Here is an 18088-nt window from a genome sequence, read left to right as displayed (position 1 = left end):
ACTATTTAATTTATATAACGTTATATTACGTTCATATAACGTTATTCAAAGCTAACTCTACCAGAGTTAGAACAATACTTATTTATATATTTCTTCCCTTGACATAACGTTCATATTTACGTACTTAGGTACATACGTACCGTACAGTACATTTATTAATTCCATTAAGGAATTATCTTATGATATTTTGTAGTAATCCTACATTCCATACGGCATTATTTTGTTGAATAAATTTCAACAATCGTACTCTTTGTAGGTACACATTATTGTAGATATTATATTTAGATTCATTAATATTCAGCGGGTGGTTACTGATTAATAAGCCTTAATACTAATGGAGAGCGATTTAATGAGTACGTCCTCTACTTAAAGGAGTACTCTATTGAAACTTATTTTGGTTAAACAATTAACCAAAATTTTATAAGATGATGTATGAATGACCTTTGGTATGCATGTTTAAATCGCCTCTCTTGTATGATAAACATTGTATATAACATCCCCACCTTCTAAATTTATCACTCATACCCATATTCATTACATTATATTTACATTACGGAAAAATCCTTTGGCCATAAGCCCCAGGATTTTCCCTTCCAGGGCGACCCCGGTAGTGTAACGGTGCGTGTAACGAAGCGTTACACTATCGACCTTCATACTATTTCTGGCACCATACAAATTCTAAATTCCTTTTTGAAATTCAAATCCTATTCCAAATTCCATTCAATGATTTTTATTTTCAGTTCGATCACATACTTTGATCGACAAACATCATTTTATCTAACGGACTGTACTTCCCAAGTTTCTAAACACGACCGTTTAAGTGTGATTTTTATTAGTAAACGTAATAATTCATAAGTGCGTGCAGTTCAGTATAGTGCTCGTTTTGTGGCCCTGCACACCTTCCAGATATATATCTACATCATCACCAAGGCACATATTGTGCCTTTTTATTTAAATAATAAATACCCCTCATCGCTCTGGATCCTGCCTTTTCATTCCCATCATCCCTGTGAGGCTCCTCTACCTGCCCCCTCACATATATATACTTATATACATAGAAAACATCCATAACTCAGGAACAAATATTTGTGAAGAACACACAAATAAATGCCCTTACCAGGATTCGAACCCGGAACCTCCTGCTTCGTAGGCAGGGTCACTACCGACTAGGCTAGGAGGCCATTTTGATGAATGAGTTAAGTGTAGAATGCACTGCACATATAGGTAGATTGACGTCACTGTTTAAAGTACTGCACGCTTGAAATGAATGTCAAATGATATTCGTTATCTTTGATTGCGATAATGCCCGCTGTTGTGTGTGAGTGGACTTTAACTACTTGGCTATGGACATACCTACAAGATAGCCGTTTTAATTACAGGAAAAATGTACGTGCATTTATTTTACATCATTATAGCTTTCTTATTCAATGCATTTACTATTTCAAAATTTCAAATACTTAGAACGCATAAGTAGATTTTTTGAAGACAGTGATACCAATACGTTGGCTATAATAAGACACAGAAGGTAATATTTAATTGAGTTAATAAATACTAACAGGTACTCACTAATTTATCAGTACTCATAGCTATTAATTCTGGGACTAAAACTAGCTTTTGAATTATTACTTAGTCATAATACTAATCAGCTTCATACACCCAAGCCTTCAAACAAGCCGTAGTTGACGTTGAAGTAGTCTCATTTAAATGCTAGACCCATAGGTAAGTACGTAAGATATAGTTCGTTTTTTTAGCATTAGAAATTAGGTAAACAATCTTGATGTGTCTTTTAATGGAAAAACACATTTTAAAAATAAGTTACGGCAAATATGTAACAATTATGAATCTAATACGATAATTAATATTCTTCTGCGTTCATAAGTATTAGTTTTTGAATTTTAAAAAGCGTTTTTCAATTAAAAGACATGTCAATATCGCTTACCTTCTTGCAAGTTCTTTCTAATGCTAAAATAAACGAACTATAGTAGGGTAAAAAGCAGAGTGAACTATCTAACGTAACGTCTGTTACGAGTATGAAAATTTGAACCCAAGAAAGCTCTCATTTTCGCCATGTCGCTAAGTTCCACCATGCACTTCGCACGTAGTCACTAAACTGTACACTTGTACACTTAAAGCACATTATAAAGCTGTTACCGCAAATACGTTTGCATTGAACCCATTTCTGCTCCCCATTCTTCCCTATACACTTAATTCCATATCATTTTTATTGTCCACTAATCCACACTACCGGATTCTAGGCAACGGTTGCCCTTTCAAGCTAATGTAGACCTTAACTCTAAGGTGGGAAGGATGTTATTCGTGTTGTAGGTCGTACCAGCGCGTGCGCAGTGAAACTGCAACCGACACGCGCCGCCCATTAACCCCTAGCTCGTTAAAGAGACGACTCTACGCCTTAGTGTTTATGTTCGCCTGGTATATATAAAATAAAGGCTTTGTGCATGCAGGTTCAGGTTTTTAGACTTGAAAGGAAAAAAGCTTTTATTATTTATTTATTTTATTTAAACTTTATTGCACAAAATATACACAACAATGTACAAATGGCTGACTTAATGCCAAATGGCATTCTCTACCAGTCAACCATAGGGCCAAACAGAGATATCTACAATTGCTTAGTTTTCACTTATAGTCTTTAATTTTGATGATTCCTGAAACTAGGTCGGGTCAAATGTAATGGATAATCTAGTAATATTGTAATAGATGTAATATAATCCTTTGGGTGCCAAATACCAAGATGGGCTTATAGTGAAACAATTTCTAAAACAAGCATTTCCTCTTAAACAAACTAATTCAGAGCAGAAACATCGCGATCGTGCGATAGTGTATCAACGATCGCACCATTGTTACCAAAGATTTAAGACGTTGGATGTTCAGGTCGCTTGCTGAGCAAACGCTGCTGCCGAAGAGGGTATCACTACACCTTATATAGTTATAAAATAACTAGCGACCCACCCCGGCTTCGCACGGGTTAGCAAATTATACATATACACCTTCCTCAAGAACCACTCTATTAATAGGAGAGAACCGCATAAAAATCCGTTCAGTCGTTTTTGAGTTTATTGCGAACAAACATACAAGTCAATACAAAGTCCCCCGCCGCGTATGTCTGTCTGTGTGTTTGTTCGCGATAAACTTAAAAACTTCTAAACGGATTTTCATGCGGTTTTCATCTATCGATAGAGTGATTCTTGGGGAAGGTTTAGGTGTACCTATAATTTGTTAACCCGTGCGAAGCTGGGACGAGTCGCTAGTATACAATACAATACTCTTTTTTGCACACCTCACATGTGTGACCTAATTCATTCTGATCCTTCAAAGTGACAGGTCTTAAAATTTAATTAACACCTAAGCGTCGAGTCGCAACAAAGTAAACTGGTTAGCAGTGGACACATATTTCCAGCCCACTTTGTTAGCTACCCTATTTCTATGGCACTATTAGTTTATTTCGTAAGACGATTTAGGGGGGGGGGGTCGAACATATCTTATTTTTTCTTACACGGGGGAGGGAGGAGGTTTTCATAATTCTAACGTAAGATTACAAATATGCGATATTTTTAATTTATATGAAATTATGACGTTTAAAATAATACTTCCACATACGCCATCAAACACGGTGCAGAGTTAGCTTAAACGGGCTCCAGTACCTTTGTAGGTACAAATAAACACTCCAAAAATGCCTTTTTTGGCAAATAAACACTAAAACAAACCTAACGTATACTATTTTTTTCTTTTAGATAGATTCTTACAATAATGTATGGTAATATAGGGGGGATGGGGTCAGCCTATTCTTATTTTTTCTTACATAGGGGAGGGAGGAGATCAAAAATGTCAAAAATCGTCTTACGTAATAAATGAATGGCACCTAACTATTGAGAAGAGTAAACGGACAGGCCGGTAGCCCCTACTATACTGGTTTCCTTAAGCTATTGTACGGCAAGCTATAGGAACTAATAGCAAGGCGTCGGTGCGCAAGAGCACCTAATTGCGCGCGTGCCCTTTTGTCTCGCCGTAATTACTTTTATAAATCTACTGAACGATTTGCATGCGTGTGATAACATCGAGCAAAGGTAGGATACGGTTCAAGGGGCTTGGCTAGAAGTTTACGAGTGCTTTGTTGACTCTGTCTGTCTGTAACGGGATCGGGAGTATCTAATATGGGTGCGAAATAGTACAAAGATTCTTGTAAAGACCCCTCATAATATTTGAAGATATCACAAAGACGACAACGATACATTACTGTTTAGTTATCATGATAATATCCGCGATATTTGACAAGTCATAGCTTATTATGATCTGATGCCTGTCACTCCTATGTACCTACATATAGGTACGGTAAAGACTTAGCGCCACTTGTACCATCCCACTAACCCGGGGTAAACCGTTAACCCAGTGTCAAATAATACTGGTGGTTACTTTTTTTTTATTTCATTCATTCTTTTCCCGCCCGTACCCTTCATTTTTTGCTATTTCTTGAATGAAAAATATTCGTTGGATTTATAATTTTATTTCAAAGTAGGTAAGTGATTTGACGTAGAAAAAGTATTGTATGCAACGTTGTTTAACTGAGTAAAAAAAATACTCGTGGCGTCTTCATTAACAATTTTCGGCTTCGCCTCAAATTGTTAATCACGCCACTCGCCTTTTTTGACCTCTCTTAAACAACGGTTGCATAAAATAGTATATTATATGGTCACTGTGGGCGTGATGTTGGGTCTGTCGTTAATTATTATTGACACGAATAACATTTCCAATATCCTTTAATATTTATATTAAGCCCTTTATATTAAAATAACCGCCTCACAACCTTAAACGTAAAACACCAGTTACTAAGGGAGAGACCTAAGCCCTCCTACGTACACGGTCAACACGACTGGCCAACTTTATTGTCACACGTGCAATAGAGTATTTAGGAGCAAGCCATAGAGAGCAAAAGCCATTTTAGGACTCACGGTAGACAACGCCAAATGCTTATTTAGGGTCGCCGTCACACAAAAGCGATGAGGAGGACGTTATATTTCTGTTATAAATAAAACAATTAAATCAAATCAATAGACCTTTAAAGTCTATGCTTACAACTAAGTTCAAATCAGCGTTACATTCCTAACATAACGTTCGAGCAAAGGATTAGAACGACATAGAAAATGTCTGCTCGAATGGTTGCATGTGGCGTTGTAATACTTTAGTGCTATTTCCCACTGAGACGAGATTGGTGCACGCCAGGGTGCACGCAAATATGTCTCATAAAATACACATCACGGCTGGAAAGAAGTAACTCAACCACCCTCCCTATAATAACAATGAGTTACCAATCTGTCATATTAAACAAAATAATTCCTTCTAGAGGGAATAACCTAAAGAATTATTTATTTTAAACTTTATTACATAATAATATAAAAACGAACTTAATGCCTTTAGGTATTCTCTACCATTCAACCCTATGGCCGAACAAAAATGCGTTACGAGGGTGCAGTGACCAAAAAACAGTAATCAAATTCAATTCAATGTCAATAACCTATACTTTAGCCTTTTTTACAAGATAGTACAGTCATCAGCAATAGTATCTTACACAACTAGGGCCGCAAAAATATATGACGCGCTCTTATTGCGCTCCAAATAAGAACGTGTCACATATTTTTGCGGCCCTAGTTGTGTAAGATACTATTGCTGATGACTGTACAAGAAATCAGCTTAATCCTTTGTGTCACAATTTTTTATTAATTATACAATTTTTAGTAATAAAAGCGTGCAGTACTGTATGGCTTATGATGACTAAAATAAGGGAAAAAAATTTTTAGTCAATTTTGAAGGGGATGTATATAAATATAGGTGGTTGGTATAGATGACCACCAGGACGAAAAGAGTTAACTCTTTTCAGTTCCAGCGAGTGCTACGCGCTACGACCGTAGCCGATAATATTTGAAAACCCGTATGAAGCGAAAAGCGACTACGGACTTACCTTTCATCTCGCTCTGGTTCCTCAGCTGCTCGATAATGTTCGTCAGCCGGTTCTCCCTCTGACTCACAACCTTCACATCACCATCATCACTTTCCACTTTCATCACTATTTTCTCATCACCGTCACTGACATCACAGTTAGCACTAGTATTGTAATATTCTTTAGCGTCAATTTTGCTGTCTTGTTTGTTATTGGATTTTAATACACTTTCAGACATTGTTTTAATTTTTAAGTTCAGTTTCACGTAATTAATCTGTAATAAGCGATTAAAATATAAATAAATCTATCTTAAAAGCGCGGGAAAACATAAATGTAAATGTTACATATCAAAAATATGTAGTTACCTATATATATTTAAGAGAGGAACAAAGTTGTTGTATATACGCGCGATTCGGGAAATAAATTAGAGATTAACTAGATACGATATAGTAAAGATATGTGACGTCCCTCGGGTAAAAGTACCTTATGGCGGTTGGCACTTACGCTATTATTAACGCCGCTCCAAAAGTTATTAATTTCATATCTAGTGAATCTCTAATTTATTTCCCGAATCGCGGTGCCAGCCGCCATAAAGTACCTTTTTCCGTGGAACGTCACATATCTTTACTATATCGTATCTAGTTACTCTCTAATTCATTTCCCGAATCGAGCCGATAGTCTGTGCGGAAAGAGAAGTCGTGGAATGTATGGACCCCAATACATTCCACGACTCTTCTCTTTCCGAACAGACTCTACCCCTAGTGCTTATATTGAAACCAGAAAAAAACAAATATTTCATATTTGGATCCCGAGCATAGGGATTCAAAAAGTGGCATCTTGAGCATCGCGAGAGTTTTAAGGCATGAGATAACAACCTTATGTAGTATCAAGTTAAATACAAAAAAAATCACCTCCTCATCGCGAGCGGTCATTTCGGTAAAACATCGCAAATCTAATCCGAATATAATTATTTATTATTTACTCAAAATCATTACTTACATTCTAACAGCAAGTGAGAAAACAACTTTTTTTCCAAAAAATGTAATAGTTATCTATCACGCAATCAATTATAATCCAATATAGTATAGAATATATGTAGTTATATTTTTTATCAATATCTACATCTAAGGTTAAGTAAATGTCAATAAAAGTCGCTGTTTATAGAGCCATCACACATTGACAGCGCAAGTGTTGTACCGACAGATAACGCATTACTCACTAAGATATTTACTTCATACAATACGATTCGCCATGATCGATAGTCAAATAAAACAATGATTTGCTTTTACAGAAATCGCCCAACGATCTATCTTAATGTAGAGTATTAAGATGTATCTTCCATTGTGAGACTTTGAAGTTACAATTACAATCAAATGCGCGTAACAGTAACGGTGGTTTAAAAGTATTTATCATTTCGATTTTATGTTAGCATACGCCATAAAACATTGGTCACGATATCAATCAAGAGAAATATTGCTCGGATGGTGCGGATGTAAAGAATGATATTAGCAATTGAATAAAAGAATAGAAAACTTCCTACAAGTTTGATGTTTAACGACCCAATCTTTGAAGAAGGAATGTAAAATGCATCTAAACTCTAAAGTATCGTATGTGCTAACTGCTAATAATGTAGAAATTAATTATTTTTCTAACATATCGATACAGCAAATAAAACAAATATTAAATAATACGCAGACATAATTCGAAAGATTTAAAAAATCTAGTAAAGTAGATAAATCTAATAAAGATAGTTAGATATTGATATATCGATCTGAGCTTAATCAATTACGATGCAATTTAAATCCTTACCAACTGCGGCGAAGCACTTTTTATTAAATTTAAAATAAAAAAGAATAGGTAAAAGGGTTAAAAATCAACAGGTACACCGTGACAGCGCGTTGTTATCACAGCAAGCAACTGATAACTGAGGTGTCAGGTCAAACGAGCAAATGGGGCGGCACCTGGGTACGTAGCCGTCTGATAAGAGCCGATAACGGGCTCTTAACCTTCTGTGGCACTAGAGTGAAACGATGTCACCGCTGAACTGTAGGACGGGCCCAGCAGTCAATTATATTACGATACCGACACCATTGAAGAAATAATAGTACTATACTAGGTTCAGAAGACTCAGTCTCTAACAAAACGCGTGTTACGATCAGGACAGATATGGCCGCTAGGTGGCGACAGCGCCACGCGGCTTATGGCTAGCCACCAAAATTGGTGTGGAACGGATGTACTTTTAGCTACCTGTAGCAAAGCGACGAAATCGCGGAGAGAGCCACGCCTGCCAGCAGTCAATTAGGTATATTACGACACTGACACCCAGAAAGTGCTGGGTCTTTAAGGTATACAATGTTGAACTCAACTTGCTGCTATCATAGTCTTTGGTTGTCAATAAAGTGTCATTCTATGGAACTTGCTAACTATGTAAACAAACCGCCATATTGAAATTGTCTCTGAATGATGAATTTACTAGTGACATATTACGATCACTACAAACAGAAAGTGCTGGGTCTTTAAGGTATACAATGTTCACTCAACTTGCTGCCATAGGCTTTGGTTATGTCAATAGGTTACAGCAGCTTCAAAAATTTGAAGCGTCGAGGGAAACGATAGGCAACACACACATGACAGATGACATTTAATTAAGCACTCATAGAAAATGAGGTATAGCCTTATCCTGAAAAATTAACACATATCTACATGTTTTAAAAATGGGCCCTTTTGATCTTTAGTTTAAAATGCATTTTAAAAGTTTTTCTCCTACAACGAACTATCTACTTAAATCAGGCTAACTAGGTACTTATCTTGGCATTGTCTGTCTCGCTAAAATATTGTTCATTATCACATCAAATTTCAACTCCGTGTTTTCCTGTTTTTCATTGTTTAATAATAAACTCTGAAACTAAGAGGTTAATCATAAGACTATAAATACGTTTTGCAAATGAATATGTTGTGTGACAGCCGGTTCATTAGTTGTATTCATTAGTTATTTTGCACTAAACTGCAATGTTAAGTGCCTCGTCACAGCAAGTTATTTGACAGGTTGACAAACGAAAGACCTACATCATCATACAAACACGGGGAAATGTTAAAATAACAGGGTAATTAAAGTTGTTGAGTTAAGCCGTGTCACCAGTTGAACAGTTCGAAATGACTTCAGAATCGCCGCTCTGTACATATATTTTTAAAACGAAGACCGTATTGCATATGGTACATTTTTCAAATGACTGACAAAGGGGCCCTGATTCAGTCCGCCGGACGATATCGGCCTGTCAGTTAAACGCAAAATTTGACAGCTCCGAACAACTGTCAGGCTGATATCGTCCTACGAACTGGTAATTTGTGGCCCCTTAAGGATGACAATACGTAGTGTCAATCTTCAAAAATATGACTGAAAAAGTTGAACCTGTAAAATATTATTGTCCAAATAATTCAAATTGGTTGCCCATTGACCAGTATTTGCATGTATCTCGTCGTTTTCTTATTCGTACCTACGGTAATTACTAATTATGTATTTAATTGAAAGTTACTAAGAAGGTATTCAATATAGAATCGTTATATTCTTTGATATTACCTTAATTTTAATTCAATTTAATTGTAATCTTTCTACTATGAATTTTATTGCTGACAATGTATGATCAGTACCTACCAATAGGCCTATCTAATTATCTACATACCTACCTAAACCGTAATATCCGGTTGAAAATGCACGAAATGGTCTGTCTTTCCATACAACGTGACGCTGCACGTAACGTACGGTATCATACAGAGACCAAGGCTTATAACAGCTGCCTACCATCTCAAATAGAACTCCTATATATACATTAAATAAGACATTATTAATTTTCGTTATTCGCTGAACGAATGCTTATCCGCTGTCAGACACACGACCGGTCACGGCATCGTGACTTCTGATAAGGCGATAACAGCGATAGTGTAAGGGCAATAGAAGAAGGCAGTAGGTTACCTGTAACTAGAACAATGTTACTGCATTTTCCGTTTGGAATGCAGGATAGCGTCGGACAAAGGAAAACGCGCGAAAAGTGCACATAAAGATTTATTGTGTAGTTTGCGTCATCATCAGTGAAGGTGTCATTTTTCAGATCTTGATAACTTGATAAGTTAATAGCCAATGACTAGATTGACTAGTGGATCCGGTCTGGAGGGCTTGGTTCTTTTTCTGTAGTTGATATATTATATGACATATTATTTAGTTAAACGAGTGTCTGACTAACGTAGGCGAAACAGTTTTATGCAGATATTCGTTGTACATATTTAGCTATGCTAGTTTTAAGGTATTTATCTATGGGCCAATAGTTGCCTGAAAATAAATGTTTTCATTCATTCATTCATTTCGATAGGTAGGTACTGTCAATGGATAACTTGATTAGTATTAAAAAAAGTTATATTTAAACTTGATTAGATATTTATAGAACATAAGTACCTACGTGTTATATCTCGATGATTGTTTACCTATATTTCCCCCGGTGTAAAATTATAGGTATTATGTTAGTACAGTGGACAGTGATGCTTTTCAAAGTTTTCAAATCAATAGTTTCCAGTTCCACATCGTTTTATAGCAAAGTAGGTATTATTTTAGCATAAAACATAAAACCATGATGATTTTTCACCTGAAGAGTATTTCATTTTGAACATTCCTCGTATTTTAACAAAATACGAATTGGTAGTGATAAAATGACCCAAATATATAACTAGCATGACGAATGACTATAGCCACGAGCTTGGCAGTTGGCAGGCACCTGCTTTGGGCTAATTCCGTCGCGCGAGGTCGTGACCTGTCGCCCTGCGGACGCACCATACTGAACGAACTAAATACGATCATACGAAGAACCGTCTTACGGCTCGATTCGGAAAATGAATTAGATTTCTACTAGACTTCAACAAGTTACGATATGGATAATTTAAAGATATTTGTAAGATAGATATGTCAAACTTGACGTTTCCGCGATTCTTGTGATTATTTCGAAATCCGAATAGGCCTGTCAGTCTTAATAATACTTACACGCATGATTGAACAAGTGTAGGTACGGCATTTGCTTTAGAAGAGACTAAATCCCTGGGACATTGTACATAAATTATAAAATTACGTATAATACGTAGAATTTATTATAGATCTAAATTAGTATTGGAACTCTCCTATTGAAACAGAAGAAATCAGAACGGTACAAAAATATTTTTACATTTATTGGCAATTCTTCACCTAACTTCATAATTTACAGGTGAAAGGTTAAAAAATGCCCGTTTGATGTAGAACATTTTAGTGTACGTACCGTGAAACCTTTAGTTTAAAGGCGGCTTACTAATGTATTCGAACAATGAGATACGTCAAATACTATATATTGAAACGATATGGATTAGATATGTCAGTGTCAAACAAGTGTCAAAATTGACATTTCTTCAAACAAAAACGTCACTTTTGACACTTGTTTGACACTGACATATCTATTCCATATCTTTTCAATATCTATTATTTGACGTATCTCATTGTTCGAATACGGCTGTTATTTAGCCATTCAGGTTTTTAGTTGTTTACCTACACGCTTCCGGTAAAAAATATTGCATGAAAAAAATTTTTTCAATCCACAATTTTGTATTGCCCTTTTTAGTAGGTACCCGTAGGTTATTTTGGGCAGAAAAATCCCCTCATGTCCCTGCCCTAACACATCATTTTCATAATTAGTCAATTTGATGTAAAGTAATAAAACAAGTTTCCTACATATGTAATTAGTGACCGCCTACGCTACATTGTTACGAATCCCTAAAATAACTATTACTTACGACAACCAAATTGGCGCGAAAGTCTATATTGCGCCGTCAAAACAATACAGCAATATGTTATTATCTATCCTACAGACGCGTACGACATTATTCTTACCAATATCTTAAAATAACACTTATTAGAAAAAGATGAATAGACTCTAAGATAATTAAAGGCGGTTAAGCCTGTATTCTTTTCAAAGTGTTAATATTACGTGCTCTGTAGTGGATTTGGCGTTGGTCCATGTCTAGTGTATTTCAGGAGCCGACTCCTTGAGGTCATGACCCAGCCACCTTCGGCCCGGCGCCCCCGCTTGCGCGGGAGTTGAGCGAGCAAAGTTGAACTCTATAACCAGATAGTTAGAGTTCAAATTTTGAATGAAGGTAGAGAGATATAAAGACAAGAGTGGATGGTTAATCTATGAAATTTCGAGTGTTTTAAGACTGATTACAGTAACAATTGTCGTCTTGTGACGTTAGATCAGCGTTGCATTTAGAAACGCTAAGTTATACACTAAATCTATATACTGTATATATTAAATTTTTCATGAAATTAGACTTATATGGTGTGATACAATACTATACAAAAATAGATAGATTATTTTATTTGTTTGACTGCACTTAATACATACAATAATATCTAACACAACACAAAAAAAAAATTAAAAGAATTTCATTTTACGGATAAGCAGTCATGTTATTATATGAAGTTTAGGCCGTTGTCACATATCCCCAGTATTTTATACGATTTAGCCATTCAGCTTCTAGTGCTACAATAACCAACCCTATTCAGTGTTACAAAACACCGCAACAATGGTGGCCGTAACAGTGTTAGGTATTTTTATTTTCAGACCACTTAGGTAACCCGTGAAACAATGGAGCCCTAAAACACTTGGACTACGACTTCTATTTCAAAGAATCAAACGCCGTCATGCGAACTTGTTGGCTCTGAAAGTAAATATTCAAATAAAAAGGAAAATAGTTAAATTCAATATGAAAGTGACAGTGGTATGTATTTATTTCTTAATAAGCACATTTACAAATATAACATTAACTTACTTATTTCAATTTTTTTATGGTTATTCTAATACTATAAGGAAGTAGGTACATGTAGGTACATTTTGAAAACAAGCGGTAAAGATTAAATGCCTAATCGTAATTGATAATAAATATATTGAGCTCTCGTAATTCCCATTTTTTAAGAATATATCAAATTATGTAGGTACTTAAAATTCGAATAATATGTATTTAATAGGTAGGTACTTACCCAGCTTTTTAGTTTTAGAGGTTGTAGTATGTACCTACATTTTACAATTGTTTTGAGATAATAGATACTTGTACGAGTATTTAATCGTGTAGATATTTATGTGGGCACTTATTTTTTTAACAGTCACTGAATAATCTAATTGTTTGCAGATATTTATCATAGTTGCCCCTGGCCTAAGCTTGCAGCACCGACACAGTGACAGTGGCAGTAGCGAGGTAGACAACTCACGACAGTCCGAGGAATACGACTACGAACCCCCTTACTCTTATCGCGCTGACGACAAACACAAACATAAATCAAGGGACGAAGTCCAACCAAGTTCAGCCGAAATGGAGAGCTCCAACAAGAAATATATCAAGCACTCTTCAAAACATTCCCGCCGGCGTTCCAAAAAGCACACAAGAGTTGAAAATTGCGAGAGCAATGAATGCGATCAGCCAGAAACTAACCAAGCCGAGCAGGCAGGACCGAGTCCTGGAAACTTAGTGTTTGTTCCATACCCTTACCCTTTAGTGGTTCCACCACCAGTACCGGTATTACCTGAACTTCCTAGCAGTAGTACCACAACCTCCACGGCTCCACCGATAAGCTACGACGGGTCATGGAATGATATGAGAAGAACAGAAATGGAGAAAGAAAGTTACTTGGACTTGCTACGAACTATGAAAAATAGGCATGAATTGCCTTATGTCAGGAATGATGTATCTAGGCCAGTGAGGCGATATTTAATAGATCGGCTGCTTTCGCGTGTGAGAAATGTGAAAGATATCAACTCCGTATAGCATTAAGACAAAACTCAAAGAATTGAGAGATAAGAGGAAATCATGGAAACGAGAAGAAAGTGCCGGGAAGAAATACTACCCTAACTTACCTAGATATTGAGAGATAAGATAAAAATAAATTTAATGCACACAAAACAGACAGTATAATACAGAAATTGATGTGACATCGGGTGGGTGCATAGCATGGGTAAAATAATGCAGAATTTCCAGGAGTCACCGCACTAGGCTGGAGCTGTACCGCGGTAGACCACAGTATGCATTTGTATGTCATGAGTGACATCGTACATTTTCCAGCATTTTTGGTGCAGCGGAGTGGTGTTAAAGGAATTAGTATAAATAATTTCAATCCTAATGATTAATTAGCGTTAATTACGTAAATATTAACCTTAATTTACCATTTCAGTTGAAATTATCTATACCAATTCCGTTAACACCACTCTGCTGCACCAAAAATGCTGGAAAATGTACGATCATTGGTCATGAGTACACATCGGTAACTCGTGGCATTTAGGTAGCACTTAAAAGATTAGTTTAATTAATTCCTTTTTTTAGTGGTTTCTTTTTCTCGACTCGTATAGGAATTAGTGTTGTTTATTAATTTGTAACTTTGTTTAATATTATTAACTAATTAACCCAAATAACAATTACGAATATGGGTCAAACAGATCACTGTGTTACGTTCTTTCCTGTGGACATACACAAAGTTAAGGGCTATAAAGGTTAATTTTCTTATTTAACCCTAACCCACGTAAAAAGGTCCTCCTTTTATTTACAGAACTATGATAAAATCATTACTTACATGCCCACAAGCTGTTAACTATTGCCCACAGGAGAGAAAAATGTACAGTTCGCGCGAACACGGTAGTTTTCTCTCCTGTGGGCAATAGTTAACAGCTTGTGGGCATGTAAGTAATGATTTTATAATAGTTCTGTAAATGAAAGGAGGACCTTTTTACGTGGATAAGGGTTAAATAAGAAAATTAATCTTTATAGCCCTTAACTTTGTGTATGTCCACAGGAAAGAACGTAACACAGCGATCTGTTTGACCCATATATCTTTTAAGTGCTACCTAAATGCCACGAGTTACCGATGTGTAGTCATGACATGAGTGACAGTTGGAATAATAGAGTAAAATTGGAGATGAAAAGATTAAAAGAAATGATGTTGAATAATTTTGCAGGACTAGGTACTCCTAAGCGTTCAGTATTCGTAGAAACTACACACCAGTGAAAGAATGCCTATAATATTTTATACGTTTTATAACTATTCATTAAATTGTGTATAATTTGAAGTGTTATTTAATTACCCGAAATAGTAGGTAGTTTGTAAAAAAATATAAATGTAACATTTTATTATAATTATCAAAGCATGAATAGTGCTGGGTGTAATATAGGTACCACTGTATTTTCTTACTACCTACTAATTAGTATTTTTCAAACAGCATGGATACGGTGACAGATGCACATCTCCATACAATTTATAATCTTAAAACGCAAAAATCTTGCAAAATTGTACCTACTGAGATGACATCTGTCACCGTAAGCATGCTGTTTCTAAAACACTATACTCGTAAAATAGTAGTAATTAGTACCTGCGATAATATGATACACATAACGAATGCTGCAAAAATATGTGACACGCTCTTGTGGCTCTACATAATAAGATCGTGTCAGATTTTTTTTTGTGGCTATCGTTGTGTATACTGTGTAACATATTATTGCAGATGACTGTACCTACATATATCGTACTAAATTAAATAACCGTTAAAAATAACTAAACGTCCGAAAGTTATTAAGGTTTTATACTGATCCGGCGTATTATGGATAGCTTTATCCACATGATAAAACAACTGTCACTTTTTAACACCATGGGATAGAAAGTGACGGACACCGTTTTGTCACGCTGTCACGTAGACAAGAACGACCATCATATCCGCACAGCTGGGTTTTTAACGGTGTGGATGTTGTAGAATTTAATAAAATAACATATCATAACTGGCTTGTTTGACAAACTGTTAACTACGAAAATGTCTAATGAAAAATCTTAAGTTTGAAACTATGTTTACATGATTATAGAATACATAAATACGCATACATGTAAACCTAAGTGTAAACACGACTTCAATAAGATGTTATATACCAGATTACAGTTGACAATTGTAACATATATTTTAAAGACTAGGAGACAAAAACCGCTGTTTTCAGAAGTATCCGTATTCGGAATTGAAGTTAATTAACGAGCTGCGTTCCTTCATTGTGCAATTCCGAATACGAAATACCTACTTCTGAAAATATCCAGTGCCCATTTAAATTTTGTAGAAAGGTACAATAACAATACAAGCTGCTCTTGACGTATCTACAATAGTTAGTAATGATTACGTCTGATAAGACCATTTCAAATACAATTCCATGCCTACCTATTAAACAATTAACACCATTGTTTTCATCCAATGCGAACTCACTGAAAACACCAAACGATACACTAAACGCACACCACGGAAACATGCGACACTTGTAAAAGTTTGACCCGTTAATCAGATCGATAAATTAAATCGATATTTATCGTAATATATGCGACACGGCATATTCAGCGTGGTTTGACCTTTCAGAAGCCGGCACGACTGGGCGAGCGACGCACGGGGTCACAAACGATGTATTTTTAGAGTTGAAAGTTCAAAATACGACGGTTCACGCGTGTGAGCGCATGTTTCCGGTGATGTCTTGATTGGATCAGATTGTTTGATAAGGGCTGATTTTAACGATTGCTCAGTGCTCTCTGCTTGGTGTATTTTTTCTTATTTTAATGATAAATATCGGGCAGATTTGGTATTTAGATCAGATAATTTTATCATAGTAAGCATGTGGTTGTATATTTTACTAGGTATATTTATCTACGAAGTGAGCTTTATATCCGACGTGACCGTAAAATTACGAATTATTTTTATATGCGGGAAAGTAAGCATCTAATGGGTCTTTTAAATTATATAGGCAAATGAACAAAGCAATCACTGAAACTGAATAACTTCATGTCATATGAAAGACTGATTACTTTTGCTCTTTATTAACCATAGGCGTTTAGACATTTATGTTTGATTTGACATTCTGGCAAACACCCGCATGTTGTGCAAATGTAGGAACATATTTATCCTTTTGAACGCCACAGACGGCAATTGACGTCAACGCAAAATCGTGACAACGACGCCAAAGACGGCATTTGACGTCGATCGTTTTTTGATGAAAAATGAAAAACACCCCACGTTTAGGTTAGCCCCGTGGCGTCAGTGACACGGCAAATGGATGCGCCGTTTGGCGTACAAAAGGTTATGACGAGTATTTGATTACGATACTTTTCACCACACCAGCTCGGAAAGGCTTACTTTGCAATTCAAAAACTGATAGCAAAGTTGCATTTTATTCACATGTGAGACAAAGAAATCAAATGCAAATTTTGAGTTGGTTTCTTATGGTTGCTGGTAGAAATGACTTTTATATGATGATTTGGATGATAAATATTTAATAACATTCATTTGGATTTGATTTTGTTTGATATTTTACATTTAATATTTGCTCAGGGACGCAACTGGGGACCCGAGAGCTGGCAGTTACCTCGCTCAACGCTTTAGTCTGGCAGTTCAGCGGGGTAACGCAGCCAGCATCTTGGGGACCTTGCCACAGGGGCCTTTTTTAGATTTAGTTTAGATTAGTTTTATTTTATTTTAGAATAGTTTGTATTTTAGTTTAATTTTAAGTTATTTTTATTTATTGTTTTTTGACTTGTTTTTGTACCATATATATGAATAAAATGATAAATATTTGCTTCAGGTTGGTGTGGTGAAAAATTTTGTGTTTCACTCGGGGGCAAATTTTGTTTAACCCTCGTGCTTTGAAACCCTCGCAACGCTCAAGATTCCATTTTTCGAACCACTCGCTACGCTCGTGGTTCTATTTTGGAATCTTTCGTTTGTTCGGGTATCAATATTAGCACGAGCGGTTAAACAACAACTTGGCCCCCTTGTAAAACAAATAACTATTGCTTAATACATAGAGGAATCGTGAGTGGATTGTGGATGAACCGTGCGTAGGAGCACAGGAGTCCTTAGAAATGTGTCAATTTCAAGTTTAAGTTTACCATATAGGTATAGGTATGCCAGAAGGTGGAAAACACCCGGTTTTTATAGGCACCTACCATAAATACTTACCCACCAATGGTTCGGCTGATTAAAATCTTAAAATATAACTAAAGAGTAGGTGTTTGCTCTAATTTGTATATTATTTCGGTATCGTCCACAGGGCACAGCGGGTCACTCT

At 36.0% G+C, this 18088-nt stretch overlaps 2 protein-coding genes across 2 annotated transcripts in view; one reads left to right on the top strand and one right to left on the bottom strand.

Annotated features, from left to right (window-relative positions):
- Nucleotides 1-6236, bottom strand: part of LOC134669841 (uncharacterized) — a 53070-nt gene extending 46834 nt beyond the window's left edge. The window contains exon 1 of the mRNA XM_063527460.1: nucleotides 5972-6236. Within this exon, the coding sequence (XP_063383530.1) occupies nucleotides 5972-6188 (217 nt within the window). The 5' untranslated portion in view covers nucleotides 6189-6236. The remainder of the gene's footprint in view (nucleotides 1-5971) is intronic.
- Nucleotides 6237-12724: 6488 nt separating this feature from the next.
- LOC134669775 (uncharacterized) lies at nucleotides 12725-13808 on the top strand. The gene is made up of 2 exons (XM_063527402.1): nucleotides 12725-12739; nucleotides 13148-13808. Exons 1-2 carry the CDS (start codon nucleotides 12725-12727, stop codon nucleotides 13778-13780), a joined length of 648 nt encoding a protein of 215 aa, XP_063383472.1. The 3' UTR covers nucleotides 13781-13808.
- The last annotated feature ends 4280 nt before the right edge of the window (nucleotides 13809-18088 follow it).

The sequence above is a fragment of the Cydia fagiglandana genome, chromosome 13 (genome assembly GCF_963556715.1).
Source record: "Cydia fagiglandana chromosome 13, ilCydFagi1.1, whole genome shotgun sequence".
Classification (NCBI taxonomy): domain Eukaryota; kingdom Metazoa; phylum Arthropoda; class Insecta; order Lepidoptera; family Tortricidae; genus Cydia; species Cydia fagiglandana.
The sequence above is the reverse complement of the archived record's forward strand: the minus strand, read 5'-3'. Positions and strand labels throughout refer to the sequence as shown.